This window comes from Falco biarmicus, chromosome 1, assembly GCF_023638135.1.
Source record: "Falco biarmicus isolate bFalBia1 chromosome 1, bFalBia1.pri, whole genome shotgun sequence".
Taxonomy (NCBI): Eukaryota; Metazoa; Chordata; class Aves; order Falconiformes; family Falconidae; genus Falco; species Falco biarmicus.
Window position 1 is genome coordinate 8416488 of NC_079288.1, and position 16289 is coordinate 8432776.

General features: G+C 60.7%; 2 protein-coding genes across 2 annotated transcripts; both read right to left on the reverse strand.

Moving 5' to 3' along the window:
- Positions 1 to 7879: 7879 nt before the first annotated feature.
- Positions 7880 to 9535, reverse strand: LOC130154408 (forkhead box protein J1-like). The gene is made up of 2 exons (XM_056350478.1): positions 9032 to 9535; positions 7880 to 8662 (listed from the first exon to the last, which is right to left on the reverse strand). The coding sequence occupies exons 1-2, from the start codon at positions 9533 to 9535 to the stop codon at positions 7880 to 7882; spliced, it is 1287 nt and encodes a 428-aa protein (XP_056206453.1).
- Positions 9536 to 12814: 3279 nt separating this feature from the next.
- LOC130154473 (forkhead box protein J1-like) lies at positions 12815 to 14470 on the reverse strand. The gene is made up of 2 exons (XM_056350569.1): positions 13967 to 14470; positions 12815 to 13597 (listed from the first exon to the last, which is right to left on the reverse strand). The coding sequence occupies exons 1-2, from the start codon at positions 14468 to 14470 to the stop codon at positions 12815 to 12817; spliced, it is 1287 nt and encodes a 428-aa protein (XP_056206544.1).
- Positions 14471 to 16289: the final 1819 nt, after the last annotated feature.

A 16289-nucleotide genomic window follows, 5' to 3' on the forward strand; every position in this document is an offset into this window, starting at 1 on the left:
CGGGGTTTATTTCTGGTAAAATGAAAAAGAAAGGGCAGAAGCGCTGCAGCTGGAATGTGTCTTAAAATACAGCGCGAAAGGGCACGAAGCACACCTGGGATCTCTAGGCTGTAAATACCCACGGCCGGCTCCTTGCCGGCCGCAGCTCCAGCAGCGAGGGCAGCTGGCACAGCGCAGGCGGCAGGTCCCGCTGCCTTCCCGCCGCAGCGCCGCAATTCCCGCCTCACCGACCGCCACCGCGGGGCCCGGCGGGCCCGGAGCCACCGCTTTCCGCGCTCCAACTGCCGCGGCAGATGAAAGGGGAACGTGGTGACTCAGCAGTGGACGCGGAGGAATGCAGAGGCACCCTTTGCTTCCCCTTCCAGGAGACAACAGGGAGAACACCACCCCCCCCCCCTTTTTTTTTCTTCCCCAAGGAAAGGACTTCCATCCAGGTGACTGCACTCGCTGTCAGCGTGGGCACAAAAGGTGGAAAACGGCCAACACAGCTGAATAAAGATTGCATCCTCAGTGCAGCGAGGAGAGAGCTAACAAGGCTTTTGCAACATTTGCCGAGCAAAGCGTGTTCCAGTGCTCTGAAACCCAAGGCACAGGATCAGATCCGAGCCCAACACCTTTGGGGTGTGGAAGCTGCAGGGCTTGAACAATGTCATGGCCCCATTGTTCAGCAACGGCAGGTTTTGCTGCCACAGGCATGAGGAAACGGCTCCTGCTTGTGGGGACGTGACAGTCGCTTCACTGAGAGGACAAGGTGTTCAGGCATTGGTCACCCAAAACGCTGCAGAAAAGAGAACTGACCTGATTTGCACGTGGGGAAACTGAGGCAGAGAGGGGCTTTGCTTTGCCTGCTCAGGGCTTGGCTCCAAGTCACCGGAAAGACCCAGGTTTCCCTCAAATTCGCATTTCTATTGACTGCCTTTATGGTGGCAAAGGTCCTTGCACAAAAGGTGTAATCTTGACAAGATTCGGATAAATTCAATTAATAGTAGCTCTCAAAGCAGCGACTTTCTGTCCCCTGCATTGTAGCTTGGTACTGCTCACCCCAGGAACAGTTCCTGCTTAAAAAAATAGCCATTTTACTGCAAAAAATGAATTATGCCTGCCCTTGCCTCCCACTGGCAGGGTTAATCCTGCTCCTGCACGGAGGGGACAGTGGGGACGCAATGGGGCAGTGGTGCTCCCTGAGCTGCAGGAGCTGCCTGCATGCAGCGGCAAGAGCAAAACAAGATTAATACAGTCAGGAGCCTCCAAAAGGGCTTTGCATTTGATGTGGGAGAGGAGAGAGATCAGAGTATGGAGGAGCCGGGATTAACATAAAATTACAAAACTTTCATTATGGGCTGAAGGGCTGTCCCAGGCTGCGTGCCCCCGCAGTGTGACCCGCTGGTGCCCTGGGCTGCAAGAACGCGTGGGAACACCGTTGCCGGTGGCACTGCCCTCGCCTCCATCCCAGACACAGCCTATTCTGTCTCCCCTTCGGTCAGCTGGATAGAAAAGGCGATTAATCTTTAGCCAGATTAATCTTCAGCCAGAAAAACCAGGAGCTCGGAACTGGCTGAGAAGTCCCCAACTTTCCCTTCCAGGTGGGATTAAAAGGGGAGAGCCCCTGAAAGAGGGAGCAAGCATGCACAGACAGGGCACGGGATGCGCCCAGGCTGTTATCATGCCCATGAACTTGAAGGGATGAGACAGGAACCAAACCCACCAAAGGACTTTGCCTCCCTGGTAACATCTCCAAGCCCCACCGGCTTCACTTTGATCCTGACCTGGGTCCAGAGCATCGTGATGTGCTGTAGAGATGCGCAGGGCTCCTGGAAAACTGGGTCCATGTGGAACAAGAGTTGATGTTTGGGTTCCTGCAGCTTCCCAGTCCTTCCCGTGTGGCACTGAGGAGCATGCCAGCCTCACTGCTCCAGGGAAGGGATGCAGCATGGCAGCAATTGCACTGAAACAGTGTCCAAGCAATCACCTAATGGGGAATCCCTCCATGATCCTCTGCTCCTTGCAGGAAGGGGGTTCATGCGGATCAGCCCCTTGAAGGATGGCCCCCAAAGTCCCCCCCAGACTCATCCATTGCAGTCACAAGCTGTGCTTTCCCTCCCTCCAGCTTTATTTGTGAAGGGAATTAAGGTCCTGCTGGGAAAACCTCCCCTGTGCTCTGATAACTGCCTTCATAGGCAGCTCTAAATGTCTTTTTGTAAATGAATGACCAGGATTAACGAGGTTCTCCTTGTCACTGTTTACTTAGTGCTCTGCCAGAGTGGGGGGAACAGGCAAGAGACCCCCTCCTCCAGCCGAGCCTCTCAGGCCACCAAGGAGCTGGCACATACTGGGAACCAACATGGTGCCACCCAGCACGTGGCTGAGCCCTTCCTCTCCTCCCTAGAGCAGGAGCTGAAGTTCCCAGCTGGGTTTGGGCCGGGTGGGATGTGTGTGCATGCACCAGTAGGGTCAGTCCTTGGGACAGGACAGAGGAACTACACGGCACCGTGTTTTGTGAGCTGGGGGCCAGGCTGGGGACAATGCTCATTTTCTCTCTACGCTGCGTTGCTGGGGAAGGGGGGTGTTTGCCATGTGGGCTGGTGTTGGGCGTGCATCCCCCCACGTGATGGGAACAGAGAGGCCATGCAGGGCTGCAGCTGGCCCCATCCCCTCAGCAGGAATGCGCTTGGCGACCCCAGGGCCTGCCAAGGGGTGCAGGTCCAATGAGCGCTGTGCAGAGGGGACCCTCCTCTGTCATCCCTCTCTGCCCGCAGTAAGGTATGGGGGTCCTGCCTTTTCCTGCTGCACTTGCAGGGTCTGGAGCCGTTGCTGCTGCCTTGCCACTGCCCAGTTCTGACCTTTGGATGTTTGCACATCGCTGCCTGTTAATGTGTCTTGTAACCAGAAGCTGTCAGGATGGAGCATTAGTCCTCCCAGCACCTGCAGGTCTGCTCCCCCCTGTTCCCCAGCTGGGAATCAGCACTGACCGTGTGCTGGGTGGGAGCATGCGCTCCTCAAAGGAGCAAAACCAAATCCTTAGCTCACACTCAGCCAGCAATGCCTCTTCTAGAAGCAGTGAGCACCCCACCTCTCAACACCAGTGAGCCCAAAATGCCCATGGAGCTCCCAGGGCAGACAGCAGTCACCTCTCTCGGCCAGGCATGGGGAAAAGAAGCGCCGTTTCGGAATGTAGCTGCACTTCCTTCGGCTGCCAGGCTGGCACGCTGCCTGCCAGCTCGATGCCAGGCCAAATTCTTTGCGATTTCTAGGTCAACACCCGCCTCTCGTAATGCTCCCAAGCCCTCCCGCTGCCTGTGCCAGCCTCCAGCCCAGCAGCCCCCATGGGCAGGATGGGAGCATCCCAGGGGATCAGCACCCAATGTCCCCATGCTGCTCAGCCAGGCTGGCCCCATCCGTAACCCCCAGATATTCAGGTCTTATGCCCACATTGCCCTAAATTGGGTCATTCCCCAAATGCACCTGCTCCCCCTCATGCTGCCTTTGGTGTCCAGCTCTGCCCACAGCAGCACCCATGGGTGAGCTGTATCTGCAGGGTGCAGAACCTGCAGCCTGCCGCTGCTTGCAACTTTTTTTTTTTTGGGGGGGGGGTTTAAAGTGTTTCTCACCATCTTGATGGCAGTGAAAAAGAAAAAAACATATCTCAGGATGTGGGATGGCCCTAATGCTCCGAACCTGGAAATAAATCACCTGAAAAAACAGCCTTTGTAAAGAAATCCCTGTAGCCCCAGTGCTTGTTTGCAAACCAGCCAAGTTTCGACCTTGGTGTAACGTGGTTTCTCAAAGAAGGAGGTGATGCTGGCACTGCTCTGTTAGCTCAGCCCCTCCACTGCAGGGGCTGGATGTGTCCCCCCTGCCCACAGGGCCCACTTCCCATGGCATGGGCTGGGCTGGAGGAGCAGAAGCCCTGTGGGGTTGCAGCCCCATACTCAGGCGCATCTTAGGGGGATGGTGAGGAGGAGGAGGAGGAGGGGGCAACATGCCGAGCACCTCCTTGTGACGGCATTTACGCAGGGGCTGTTCCATTGTGGCTTGGGCGAGCAGCCACCGGCACTCCTCCCGCCACAGGACAAGCCCTGGCCTGCCGGCACATTGTGCCAGCCACGCTGCCGGGAACGGCCACTGGCAACAGCCCACTGACCCATCCCAGGGCTTCCTGGGGCACAGAGGGAGGCAGGTGCTGGAGGAGAGCTTTGCTGGATGGGATCCCTGGTGCCAGCAAAGTGCGCCCCAAAAACACGAGCGTGCAGGCATGCTCCAGAAGTGCTGCCCAGATAATCAGGTTCTGGTCCACATCAAACCTCCGCCTTGCCCTGCCTCGGTTTCCCCTTCAGGATGCTGTAAGCCATCCAAGCTATGCATTGCTGCAGGTCCCACTGACCTCTGCTAGCAGTGCAAGGTCACTGCTGAAAAAGCAGAAAAGGGGCTTTGGCCTCTCTCTGTTCTCAAAGCCACCTTTCCCAGAGCTCCTATGACTTCGCAGAAAGGTGTTTGCACTCAACCTGGTCCCTTCAGGCAGAGATATTGGGGTCCAGCCCTGGGGTCCATCTCAGCCTGTCTGGGGTTTGCTATGGCACTTCCATCCCATCAGATATAAAACCCTCTAAAAATCAGTGTTGCAGGAGCAGGGGGGCCCTGAGCTGTCCCCAAACTCTACCCTTCATTGCAGGCTGCCCCAATGCCATTGTGTGGTTCCCATGAGATTTCTCATCCATGTGAACTCCTGGGTGCAGTTTGGGAACATGTTTTTTCCCAAACTTTGGAGGTTCCTTCATTGCTATGCAAGGCAAGTCCATTCCCTACCCTCATCCATCCTGTCTCCCCCTTCTCCCCCCTCACCACTCCAGCCATCCCAGCCTGGGATGTTAAAATGGGCTGGATTTTTCACGATGAAGAGAGAAAAAACATAATAATAAAAAAAGAGAAAAATCTGGGGGTGGAGGGAGAACCCATGAGCTGTGACCTCCTCCAAACGCACAGCACCAAATCCACACAAGGGAAACAAAAGGCATTGAGATTAGCATTTCCAAACAGAGCAGAGATGGCCCCAATCTTTGAGCTGTTTATTCTAGGCGTTGATTTTCAATATTTAGGATGATTAGCAAGTGAAAGCCGGCTGTTGCCAGAATGGATCTGTGCCAGCCCCGCACTCAATGGAGGGGAAAGAAAGACAGGGCAAGAAAAGGAGAGAAAAGAAGGGCTTATGTGTATATTTCCCCCCCCCTCTGTGAACAGGAGATTGGTTAGAGGTGTCAGTGTTTGCCCATCAGAGAGGGATGATGGATGAGGGAACGGCTGGGGGAATAGAAATAAATAATAAAGGAATAATTGCCATGTGCTTCATAACCAGCTGGGGAAGGAACCTGTCTGGGGCTGCAAAGGCTGAGTTGCAGGGAATTTTTGGAACTGGATGCTTCCCAGACCCACTTTGGTGGGATGCCCCAAAATGCAGCCAGCTATGGGTGTAGTGACGTGTGTTTTCATTGCAGGAAGCTTTGCCTATGCATAGAGCAGGGGAACACTGCCAGCTTGGGGGTCCCTAACCCATCACTGCCCCTGTGCTGGGTGAGCTGGGGCAGCCTGCAGGGCTGGACCAGCCCCAGCCACAGGCTGCAAGCCTGCTGCCAACCGGCAAGCCCAGGCAAGCTGGGTGCTGCCAGGTCCTGACCTCCCTCCTGGCACTGTGCTTTGCCCCAATCACACACGGGCTTTGTGTGGGCAGCAGCGTCGTGTCCTGCCTGCCTCTGCGCTTGCGGGAAGCCATGCCCCCACCCCATGGAACCCCCAGTTATACACCTCCTGGCTGCTGCTTAAAAAATAGTACCTACCCCCCCGAACCATTTCACTGAAAGAAAAAAAAAATCACATCCAAGTAGGTTTTGTTGCTTTCAGAAGCTGAACAAAATGAGGTTGTTTCAGGCCTCGCCTGCTACCTCCTTTATATTCACCCTTTCCCGCTTTAAACCCCTCAGCTGGCTCCGACAGGCCGGAATACTTTTTCCTGGCCAGGTTGTTCTCTGCACTCCGCTCTCAGGGCTGGGGTGCTGGGGGCTCGTCCCTTTCCAGGGGGGGTAAAACCAGGACCTGCGCGGTTGTGCCTGGCAAAACAACGCAAATAAGTGGACTGAGGGACAAGGGGGCTGCCAGCTTTTTGCAGCCCTGCCAGTGGCACCGTTACCCGGGGGGAGCACAGAGCAGCTCCCACAGTGCTACCACCAGGGTGCTGAGAGGAGGAGAAGCCAGGACCGGGAATTCCTTATTGCCTTTTGGGGTTCCTGGTCCCCAGCGTCCCCAAGAGGAGAGCCCAGATCTGCCTCCAAACTCCAGCCACTGCTCCTGCCAGAGCCCCGTGAAAGCTGCCACCGCCAAGGGATAACCCTACCTCATCCCAAGGGTCACATCCTGCTCTCCCGGCACGAAGCACACACGAGCCGAGGCTAGGCTCTGCAGTGAGCTCAGCCCTTATTTTGTGTTGAGACTGGCCAGCCTGGGAAGAGCTGTGACCCCTGCAGAGCAACCAGGCAGCCCTGGGGCTGACTGCTGCAGTGCCTGGTGCCCATGGGATCCAGCAGATCCCTGGGGAGGTGACAGGGTGCTCCGGCATCTGCTGGGGAGGGCTGTGTCCCTAGGGCAAGAGGGACGGGACATCCCGGAGTGGGTCCGTCTGAAGGATGAGCCCCAGGCAGGGCGCGGAGGGGGATCTCTGTCCCTGGAGATGCTCCAGCCTGACAGGGGGGATGAGCCGCCACGGTGCAGGGGCCAGACCGCCCTTCTCCGGAGTCCCCTTCCAGCCCCCTTCTCCCAGCATGCCGGGTGACAGCCCTGCCCCACAGCTGTGGGCACAGAGCCTGGCCCCGGCCTCCCTCGCACCCAGCCCCACAGCCCTGAGCCAACCTGCCCTCCCCATGGGGCTCCCCAAACCCGCTGCCCCCAGACCCAAACCCGCTGCCCTGTCTGCACCGGCTGCGCTGGCAGCTGGGTGTGCGCTGCTCTTCTTCCCCGCTTGAGCAGAGCCCAGCTCCTCCTGGGCGTAACTGGCCTCGCGAGGGCTCAGCTATTCCTGTGGCTTCTGTGCAGCTCCTCTCGCCACCCTGTACCCGGGAGGCTCCAAAGCCACTTGTGTTTCCTTCCCAGGGGCATCTACAGAGCCGGGTGGGGACATGGCACAAGCAGAGGGGTAGTCCCGGGCGCTCCCACCGCCACCGTGTCACCCCCAGCAGCTCCCTGCAGAGGCAGGGAAGGATGCTCCAGGGGTTGGGAGCAGCTCCCAGGACTTGGGACACTGAGCACGGCCACCCTTGTGCCGCACGGGCAGTGTGTAACCACTGCCACGCAGGTGCTGGCTTGTGCCTCGGTTTCCCCATGGGGAATTGCTGTGGCGCTGCAGAGGGGGAGTGGTAGCATCCCTGTACGGGGGCTGGCTGTACAGCCAGGGCCGGGCTGGTGAGATGTCCCTTACCTCCAGGTCGGGAGGGTCAGACGGAGCCAGGCGCTGCTGGAAGGAAACAAGGAGGCAGAAAGGAGTTTTCCTCAGGGTTTGTTTTGTTGGTTTTTTTTTTAATATTTACAATACTTTCCATGAAAAAGGTGAAATTGAGCACGTATCTCTGCAATCCTACAGCATCACTATAGAGTCCCCAAAACAGGACAACATAACAAAACCAAGAGAAAGCCAACAAAACCAAAAAGAAGCATTGTCAATACAGATATAAACACCTACGCCGACCCCCAAAGCCCCCCCAGAGACATGGCCCTCATGCCCCGGCCCCAGGGACACCATCCCCAGCCATGTGGTGGCATCCCATGGCAAAGCATCGCGCCGGGGGAAGGCAGCGGCCCAGCCCCAGTGCGTGCTTTCATGCACTGAACGTGACGGTTCTCAGCCTGGCCCATGCTCATCTGCTAGTAGAGCGGCATCGTTGAGGTCAAATAACTGCTCCATGTTGGCACAGTTGGAGAGGTAATCATTTGTCCCTTCATCCCAGGCGTGCTGCAGGAAAGAAGTGGCCATGAAGGTTTCGTCCAAGTCCAGGATGTTCTTGTTGGACTCAGTGAGGACCTGCTCCTGCCCCTGGGGACAGTCGACGTGGTCCCCGTGCGCCGCCAGGTCCAGGTTGTGTGTTACGGGGCTGATGGCAGGCATGAGGTCCAGGTCCCCCAAAGCAGAGAAGTCTCCGTCCAGGCTGGTGTTGAAAATGGCTTCCCAGTCAAAGTCACCTTCCAGCGACCCCAGCTCGGTCTGCTCTTCCCGAGTCAGCAAGGCCGAGCTGGAAAGCCGAGGCACCTTGGCTGTTCTCTTGGGCGAGCTGTGCCTGCGCTTGTGCCCTGCCTTGCCGTCCGCCGCATTCGCGTTGTGGCCACCGGTGACTTCTTCAAACTCTTTCAGCAGCTGCTGCAACTGGGTGTTGACAGTGAGGATGCTGCTGGAGGTGCAAGCCGGAGCAGCTGGGCTGGTGGCAAACGGTGCTCCGGGCTGGGCCCCGTTGGTGAAGGCCGGGTGGATCTGCACGGGGGGTGCCCTCCGCTTTTTGACGGCACCGTTCTCGAGCTGGCCGGCGTGTTGGGGGTCCAGCTTCCAGAAGCCGCCTTTCCCCGGCTCGCCTTTCTCCCGGGGCACCTTGATGAAGCACTTATTCAAGGAGAGGTTGTGCCGGATGGAGCTCTAGACCCAAAAGAGAAAAAGAACCCGTCTGAATGCTTGTGTGCTGCCGCAGCACCTACCTGCGTGCAAGGGAGACTGGTGGGAAAGCACATTTTCGGCAACCAGAAATGGGAACAAGCAAGCAGAAATGGCAACGTCAAAACATGCCGGGTGCGTGCCCAGCAGAGACACCCCCGCCCCGAGTCACTAGCCGTTTTCTTGCCTCCCGTCTACTGCAGCCAGCGATGGCAGGAGCCACGGCGCTCAGGCTAGGACTTGGCAACCAGCGGGAAGATTTTGGGCATCCCCATGGGACCTTGCCTCGGAAAGCCCTCCGTAGCCCTGTGGGGAGAAGGGAGAAGGCAAGAGGTCTCCAGATCTCCGTCCTACCTGCCAGGTGGGATCAGCGTGTCGGAAGTAGCAGAAGTTGTCCATGATCCACTTGTAGATGTCGGACACGCTGATTTTGGGCTTCTTGCTGGCCTCCATTGCCATGCGGATGAGGGTGGCATAGGAGTAGGGTGGCTTGACGTGCGGGTTGGTCTTGTAGTCAATGTCCCCCGCGAGCTGCGGGTGCACGGCCACGGGGTGGTTGGCTGTGCTCGAGGTGCAAGAGGAGCTGGCAGGGCAAGGGGTGTGTGATATGCCCATGCACGCCGTGTCAGAGGTCGTGGGTGAGCACGGTGGGGCAAAGCTGGGGACCTTGTGACCGTTGTGCGGGTCTGGGCCACTGGGGCAGCAGGAGGACTCGTCCAGGGCGATCCCAACGATGGAGAAGTCACACAGCCACATGAGGCTGGTCAGGCTGTCGTTGAGATCATGCGAGTCCCCCACGCTGCCCGTGTGCCCTCTGTCCTTGCCTGCCTGCAGGCTGTTCAGCCACCCCTCAGCCATGGCTCGGTGTGTCGGCAGCTCTTGCAGTCCCGGGGCGCACGTGAAGGGGAAGGAGGGCGCGGGGCAGGTCCTGCAATAACAGCAGAGAGGGGGTTGGGGCTCCCCGAGGCGCAGCTGCTCTCTGGCACGCGGGCAGGACCGGGTCTGGGTGCCCCCAGCACCACTGAGCGAGACCCACCCCGGGGTGCTGCGCACCAGAGCCGCAGTGCCTCCCCCGGGGTGCTTCGGCAGCCCCAGAGCTCGGGGAGATGCCCTCAGGGCCCCGCGCCCCGGTGTCACCCACGCCCACCCCGGTGGGCTGGTGCTGCCCAGCAAGCCTTCGGCCGAAGGCAGAATTTTCCCAAACCGAGGGAAACCCCCGGGAAGAGCCAAAGCCCAGCCCCGGCAGCCCACGGAGCGGGGCCGTTTGTCGCACCTGCCGCTAGCAGGACTAAATGTCAGGGTCCGACACCTCGGGCAAAGCCCTTCGAGTCCCCCCCGCTGCCCACTCCCTGGGTTCGGGGCCGTTTCTGCTGCTGCCTTCACCTGGTCCGCCCGGGCCAGCCGGGGCCGGGGCGCGGAGCCCCTCTCAGCACCGCGCTCGCAGCGAGCCGGCAGTTCGGCTTTGGCTTCTTCCCGGGCCGGGGGTGCGGCGCCTGTTCGCTGGGGGCTGCAAACGCGCCCCCCGGCTCTGGGGCAGCGGCGGGGCTGCCGAGGCCGGCCGGGACCGGGGAGCCCCGCACCGGCCGCGCCGGGGCTGCGGGTTCCGCCCGCGTTTAAACGGTGCCGAGCCCAACAGTCGCGGGGGGCGCGTGGGGGGGCGCGTGGCGGGGCGCGTGGCGGGGGGCGGGCGGGGGCGCGTGGGGGGCGGGGCTCAACCACCTGCCCCGTTCCGCAGGACGGGCTTTCCCCGCGCCGGGGAGAAGCTGTAGAGAGCTCGATGGCGAGCGCCGGAGGGCACGGTGCCTGTGAAGGGCCTGGAAGGCTGCAGGGGAGGGAAAGGAGGAGCTGCAGGCCGGGAAGGCAAAGGGGACGTGGAGCGAGGCCGCAGCGGGTGCGCGGTGCCGCGTCTCGGCGGCTGGCTGAGAACGTGAAACTCACAGAAATGCACCGAGTGCGGGGGGGGTGTAGCTTAGGGCTTAACCCGTTGGCTGTAGCCAAGCAGAAAGCGCGGGATCAGTAGTGACTGACCAGGGATGTTTTAGTATGTTGCGCGTGGACAGTGACGAGGACAGATAAGGTGGGTTTGGGACTAATGAAGGGTCTTGTGGTCAGACTCAGGAGTCCGTGCCTCAGTCTCCTCCAGAAGCCTCGGGCAGTGACAGCTTGTTTGGGTACCCGGCCCCCCAGCATATTCACCCTTTCTCGCTTTAAACCCCTCAGCTGGCTCCGACAGGCCGGAATACTTTTTCCTGGCCAGGTTGTTCTCTGCACTCCGCTCTCAGGGCTGGGGTGCTGGGGGCTCGTCCCTTTCCAGGCGGGGTAAAACCAGGACCTGCGCGGTTGTGCCGGGCAAAACAACGCAAATAAGTGGACTGAGGGACAAGGGGGCTGCCAGCTTTTTGCAGCCCTGCCAGTGGCACCGTTACCCGGGGGGAGCACAGAGCAGCTCCCGCAGTGCTACCACCAGGGTGCTGAGAGGAGGAGAAGCCAGGACCGGGAATTCCTTATTGCCTTTTGGGGTTCCTGGTCCCCAGCGTCCCCAAGAGGAGAGCCCAGATCTGCCTCCAAACTCCAGCCACTGCTCCTGCCAGAGCCCCGTGAAAGCTGCCACCGCCAAGGGATAACCCTACCTCATCCCAAGGGTCACATCCTGCTCTCCCGGCGCGAAGCACACACGAGCCGAGGCTAGGCTCTGCAGTGAGCTCAGCCCTTATTTTGTGTTGAGACTGGCCAGCCTGGGAAGAGCTGTGACCCCTGCAGAGCAACCAGGCAGCCCTGGGGCTGACTGCTGCAGTGCCTGGTGCCCATGGGATCCAGCAGATCCCTGGGGAGGTGACAGGGTGCTCCTGACGTGCTGGGCATCTGCTGGGGAGGGCTGTGTCCCTAGGGCAAGAGGGACGGGACATCCCGGAGTGGGTCCATCTGAAGGATGAGCCCCAGGCAGGGCGCGGAGGGGGATCTCTGTCCCTGGAGATGCTCCAGCCTGACAGGGGGGATGAGCCGCCACGGTGCAGGGGCCAGACCGCCCTTCTCCGGAGTCCCCTTCCAGCCCCCTTCTCCCAGCATGCCGGGTGACAGCCCTGCCCCACAGCTGTGGGCACAGAGCCTGGCCCCGGCCTCCCTCGCACCCAGCCCCACAGCCCTGAGCCAACCTGCCCTCCCCATGGGGCTCCCCAAACCCGCTGCCCCCAGACCCAAACCCGCTGCCCTGTCTGCACCGGCTGCGCTGGCAGCTGGGTGTGCGCTGCTCTTCTTCCCCGCTTGAGCAGAGCCCAGCTCCTCCTGGGCGTAATTGGCCTCGCGAGGGCTCAGCTATTCCTGTGGCTTCTGTGCAGCTCCTCTCGCCACCCTGTACCTGGGAGGCTCCAAAGCCACTTGTGTTTCCTTCCCAGGGGCATCTACAGAGCCGGGTGGGGACATGGCACAAGCAGAGGGGTAGTCCCGGGCGCTCCCACCGCCACCGTGTCACCCCCAGCAGCTCCCTGCAGAGGCAGGGAAGGATGCTCCAGGGGTTGGGAGCAGCTCCCAGGACTTGGGACACTGAGCACGGCCACCCTTGTGCCGCACGGGCAGTGTGTAACCACTGCCACGCAGGTGCTGGCTTGTGCCTCGGTTTCCCCATGGGGAATTGCTGTGGCGCTGCAGAGGGGGAGTGGTAGCATCCCTGTACGGGGGCTGGCTGTACAGCCAGGGCCGGGCTGGTGAGATGTCCCTTACCTCCAGGTCGGGAGGGTCAGACGGAGCCAGGCGCTGCTGGAAGGAAACAAGGAGGCAGAAAGGAGTTTTCCTCAGGGTTTGTTTTGTTGGTTTTTTTTTTAATATTTACAATACTTTCCATGAAAAAGGTGAAATTGAACACGTATCTCTGCAATCCTACAGCATCACTATAGAGTCCCCAAAACAGGACAACATAACAAAACCAAGAGAAAGCCAACAAAACCAAAAAGAAGCATTGTCAATACAGATATAAACACCTACGCCGACCCCCAAAGCCCCCCCAGAGACATGGCCCTCATGCCCCGGCCCCAGGGACACCATCCCCAGCCATGTGGTGGCATCCCATGGCAAAGCATCGCGCCGGGGGAAGGCAGCGGCCCAGCCCCAGTGCGTGCTTTCATGCACTGAACGTGACGGTTCTCAGCCTGGCCCATGCTCATCTGCTAGTAGAGCGGCATCGTTGAGGTCAAATAACTGCTCCATGTTGGCACAGTTGGAGAGGTAATCATTTGTCCCTTCATCCCAGGCGTGCTGCAGGAAAGAAGTGGCCATGAAGGTTTCGTCCAAGTCCAGGATGTTCTTGTTGGACTCAGTGAGGACCTGCTCCTGCCCCTGGGGACAGTCGACGTGGTCCCCGTGCGCCGCCAGGTCCAGGTTGTGTGTTACGGGGCTGATGGCAGGCATGAGGTCCAGGTCCCCCAAAGCAGAGAAGTCTCCGTCCAGGCTGGTGTTGAAAATGGCTTCCCAGTCAAAGTCACCTTCCAGCGACCCCAGCTCGGTCTGCTCTTCCCGAGTCAGCAAGGCCGAGCTGGAAAGCCGAGGCACCTTGGCTGTTCTCTTGGGCGAGCTGTGCCTGCGCTTGTGCCCTGCCTTGCCGTCCGCCGCATTCGCGTTGTGGCCACCGGTGACTTCTTCAAACTCTTTCAGCAGCTGCTGCAACTGGGTGTTGACAGTGAGGATGCTGCTGGAGGTGCAAGCCGGAGCAGCTGGGCTGGTGGCAAACGGTGCTCCGGGCTGGGCCCCGTTGGTGAAGGCCGGGTGGATCTGCACGGGGGGTGCCCTCCGCTTTTTGACGGCACCGTTCTCGAGCTGGCCGGCGTGTTGGGGGTCCAGCTTCCAGAAGCCGCCTTTCCCCGGCTCGCCTTTCTCCCGGGGCACCTTGATGAAGCACTTATTCAAGGAGAGGTTGTGCCGGATGGAGCTCTAGACCCAAAAGAGAAAAAGAACCCGTCTGAATGCTTGTGTGCTGCCGCAGCACCTACCTGCGTGCAAGGGAGACTGGTGGGAAAGCACATTTTCGGCAACCAGAAATGGGAACAAGCAAGCAGAAATGGCAACGTCAAAACATGCCGGGTGCGTGCCCAGCAGAGACACCCCCGCCCTGAGTCGCTAGCCGTTTTCTTGCCTCCCGTCTACTGCAGCCAGCGATGGCAGGAGCCACGGCGCTCAGGCTAGGACTTGGCAACCAGCGGGAAGATTTTGGGCATCCCCATGGGACCTTGCCTCGGAAAGCCCTCCGTAGCCCTGTGGGGAGAAGGGAGAAGGCAAGAGGTCTCCAGATCTCCGTCCTACCTGCCAGGTGGGATCAGCGTGTCGGAAGTAGCAGAAGTTGTCCATGATCCACTTGTAGATGTCGGACACGCTGATTTTGGGCTTCTTGCTGGCCTCCATTGCCATGCGGATGAGGGTGGCATAGGAGTAGGGTGGCTTGACGTGCGGGTTGGTCTTGTAGTCAATGTCCCCCGCGAGCTGCGGGTGCACGGCCACGGGGTGGTTGGCTGTGCTCGAGGTGCAAGAGGAGCTGGCAGGGCAAGGGGTGTGTGATATGCCCATGCACGCCGTGTCAGAGGTCGTGGGTGAGCACGGTGGGGCAAAGCTGGGGACCTTGTGACCGTTGTGCGGGTCTGGGCCACTGGGGCAGCAGGAGGACTCGTCCAGGGCGATCCCAACGATGGAGAAGTCACACAGCCACATGAGGCTGGTCAGGCTGTCGTTGAGATCATGCGAGTCCCCCACGCTGCCCGTGTGCCCTCTGTCCTTGCCTGCCTGCAGGCTGTTCAGCCACCCCTCAGCCATGGCTCGGTGTGTCGGCAGCTCTTGCAGTCCCGGGGCGCACGTGAAGGGGAAGGAGGGCGCGGGGCAGGTCCTGCAATAACAGCAGAGAGGGGGTTGGGGCTCCCCGAGGCGCAGCTGCTCTCTGGCACGCGGGCAGGACCGGGTCTGGGTGCCCCCAGCACCACTGAGCGAGACCCACCCCGGGGTGCTGCGCACCAGAGCCGCAGTGCCTCCCCCGGGGTGCTTCGGCAGCCCCAGAGCTCGGGGAGATGCCCTCAGGGCCCCGCGCCCCGGTGTCACCCACGCCCACCCCGGTGGGCTGGTGCTGCCCAGCAAGCCTTCGGCCGAAGGCAGAATTTTCCCAAACCGAGGGAAACCCCCGGGAAGAGCCAAAGCCCAGCCCCGGCAGCCCACGGAGCGGGGCCGTTTGTCGCACCTGCCGCTAGCAGGACTAAATGTCAGGGTCCGACACCTCGGGCAAAGCCCTTCGAGTCCCCCCCGCTGCCCACTCCCTGGGTTCGGGGCCGTTTCTGCTGCTGCCTTCACCTGGTCCGCCCGGGCCAGCCGGGGCCGGGGCGCGGAGCCCCTCTCAGCACCGCGCTCGCAGCGAGCCGGCAGTTCGGCTTTGGCTTCTTCCCGGGCCGGGGGTGCGGCGCCTGTTCGCTGGGGGCTGCAAACGCGCCCCCCGGCTCTGGGGCAGCGGCGGGGCTGCCGAGGCCGGCCGGGACCGGGGAGCCCCGCACCGGCCGCGCCGGGGCTGCGGGTTCCGCCCGCGTTTAAACGGTGCCGAGCCCAACAGTCGCGGGGGGCGCGTGGGGGGGCGCGTGGCGGGGCGCGTGGCGGGGGGCGGGCGGGGGCGCGTGGGGGGCGGGGCTCAACCACCTGCCCCGTTCCGCAGGACGGGCTTTCCCCGCGCCGGGGAGAAGCTGTAGAGAGCTCGATGGCGAGCGCCGGAGGGCACGGTGCCTGTGAAGGGCCTGGAAGGCTGCAGGGGAGGGAAAGGAGGAGCTGCAGGCCGGGAAGGCAAAGGGGACGTGGAGCGAGGCCGCAGCGGGTGCGCGGTGCCGCGTCTCGGCGGCTGGCTGAGAACGTGAAACTCACAGAAATGCACCGAGTGCGGGGCGGGTGTAGCTTAGGGCTTAACCCGTTGGCTGTAGCCAAGCAGAAAGCGCGGGATCAGTAGTGACTGACCAGGGATGTTTTAGTATGTTGCGCGTGGACAGTGACGAGGACAGATAAGGTGGGTTTGGGACTAATGAAGGGTCTTGTGGTCAGACTCGGGAGTCCGTGCCTCAGCCTCCTCCAGAAGCCTCGGGCAGTGACAGCTTGTTTGGGTACCCGGCCCCCCAGCATATTCACCCTTTCTCGCTTTAAACCCCTCAGCTGGCTCCGACAGGCCGGAATACTTTTTCCTGGCCAGGTTGTTCTCTGCACTCCGCTCTCAGGGCTGGGGTGCTGGGGGCTCGTCCCTTTCCAGGGGGGGTAAAACCAGGACCTGCGCGGTTGTGCCGGGCAAAACAACGCAAATAAGTGGACTGAGGGACAAGGGGGCTGCCAGCTTTTTGCAGCCCTGCCAGTGGCACCGTTACCCGGGGGGAGCACAGAGCAGCTCCCGCAGTGCTACCACCAGGGTGCTGAGAGGAGGAGAAGCCAGGACCGGGAATTCCTTAGTGCCTTTTGGGGTTCCTGGTCCCCAGCGTCCCCAAGAGGAGAGCCCAGATCTGCCTCCAAACTCCAGCCACTGCTCCTGCCAGAGCCCCGTGAAAGCTGCCACCCGCCAAGGGATAACCCTACCTCATCCCAAGGGTCACATCCTGCTCTCCCGGCACGAAGCACACAC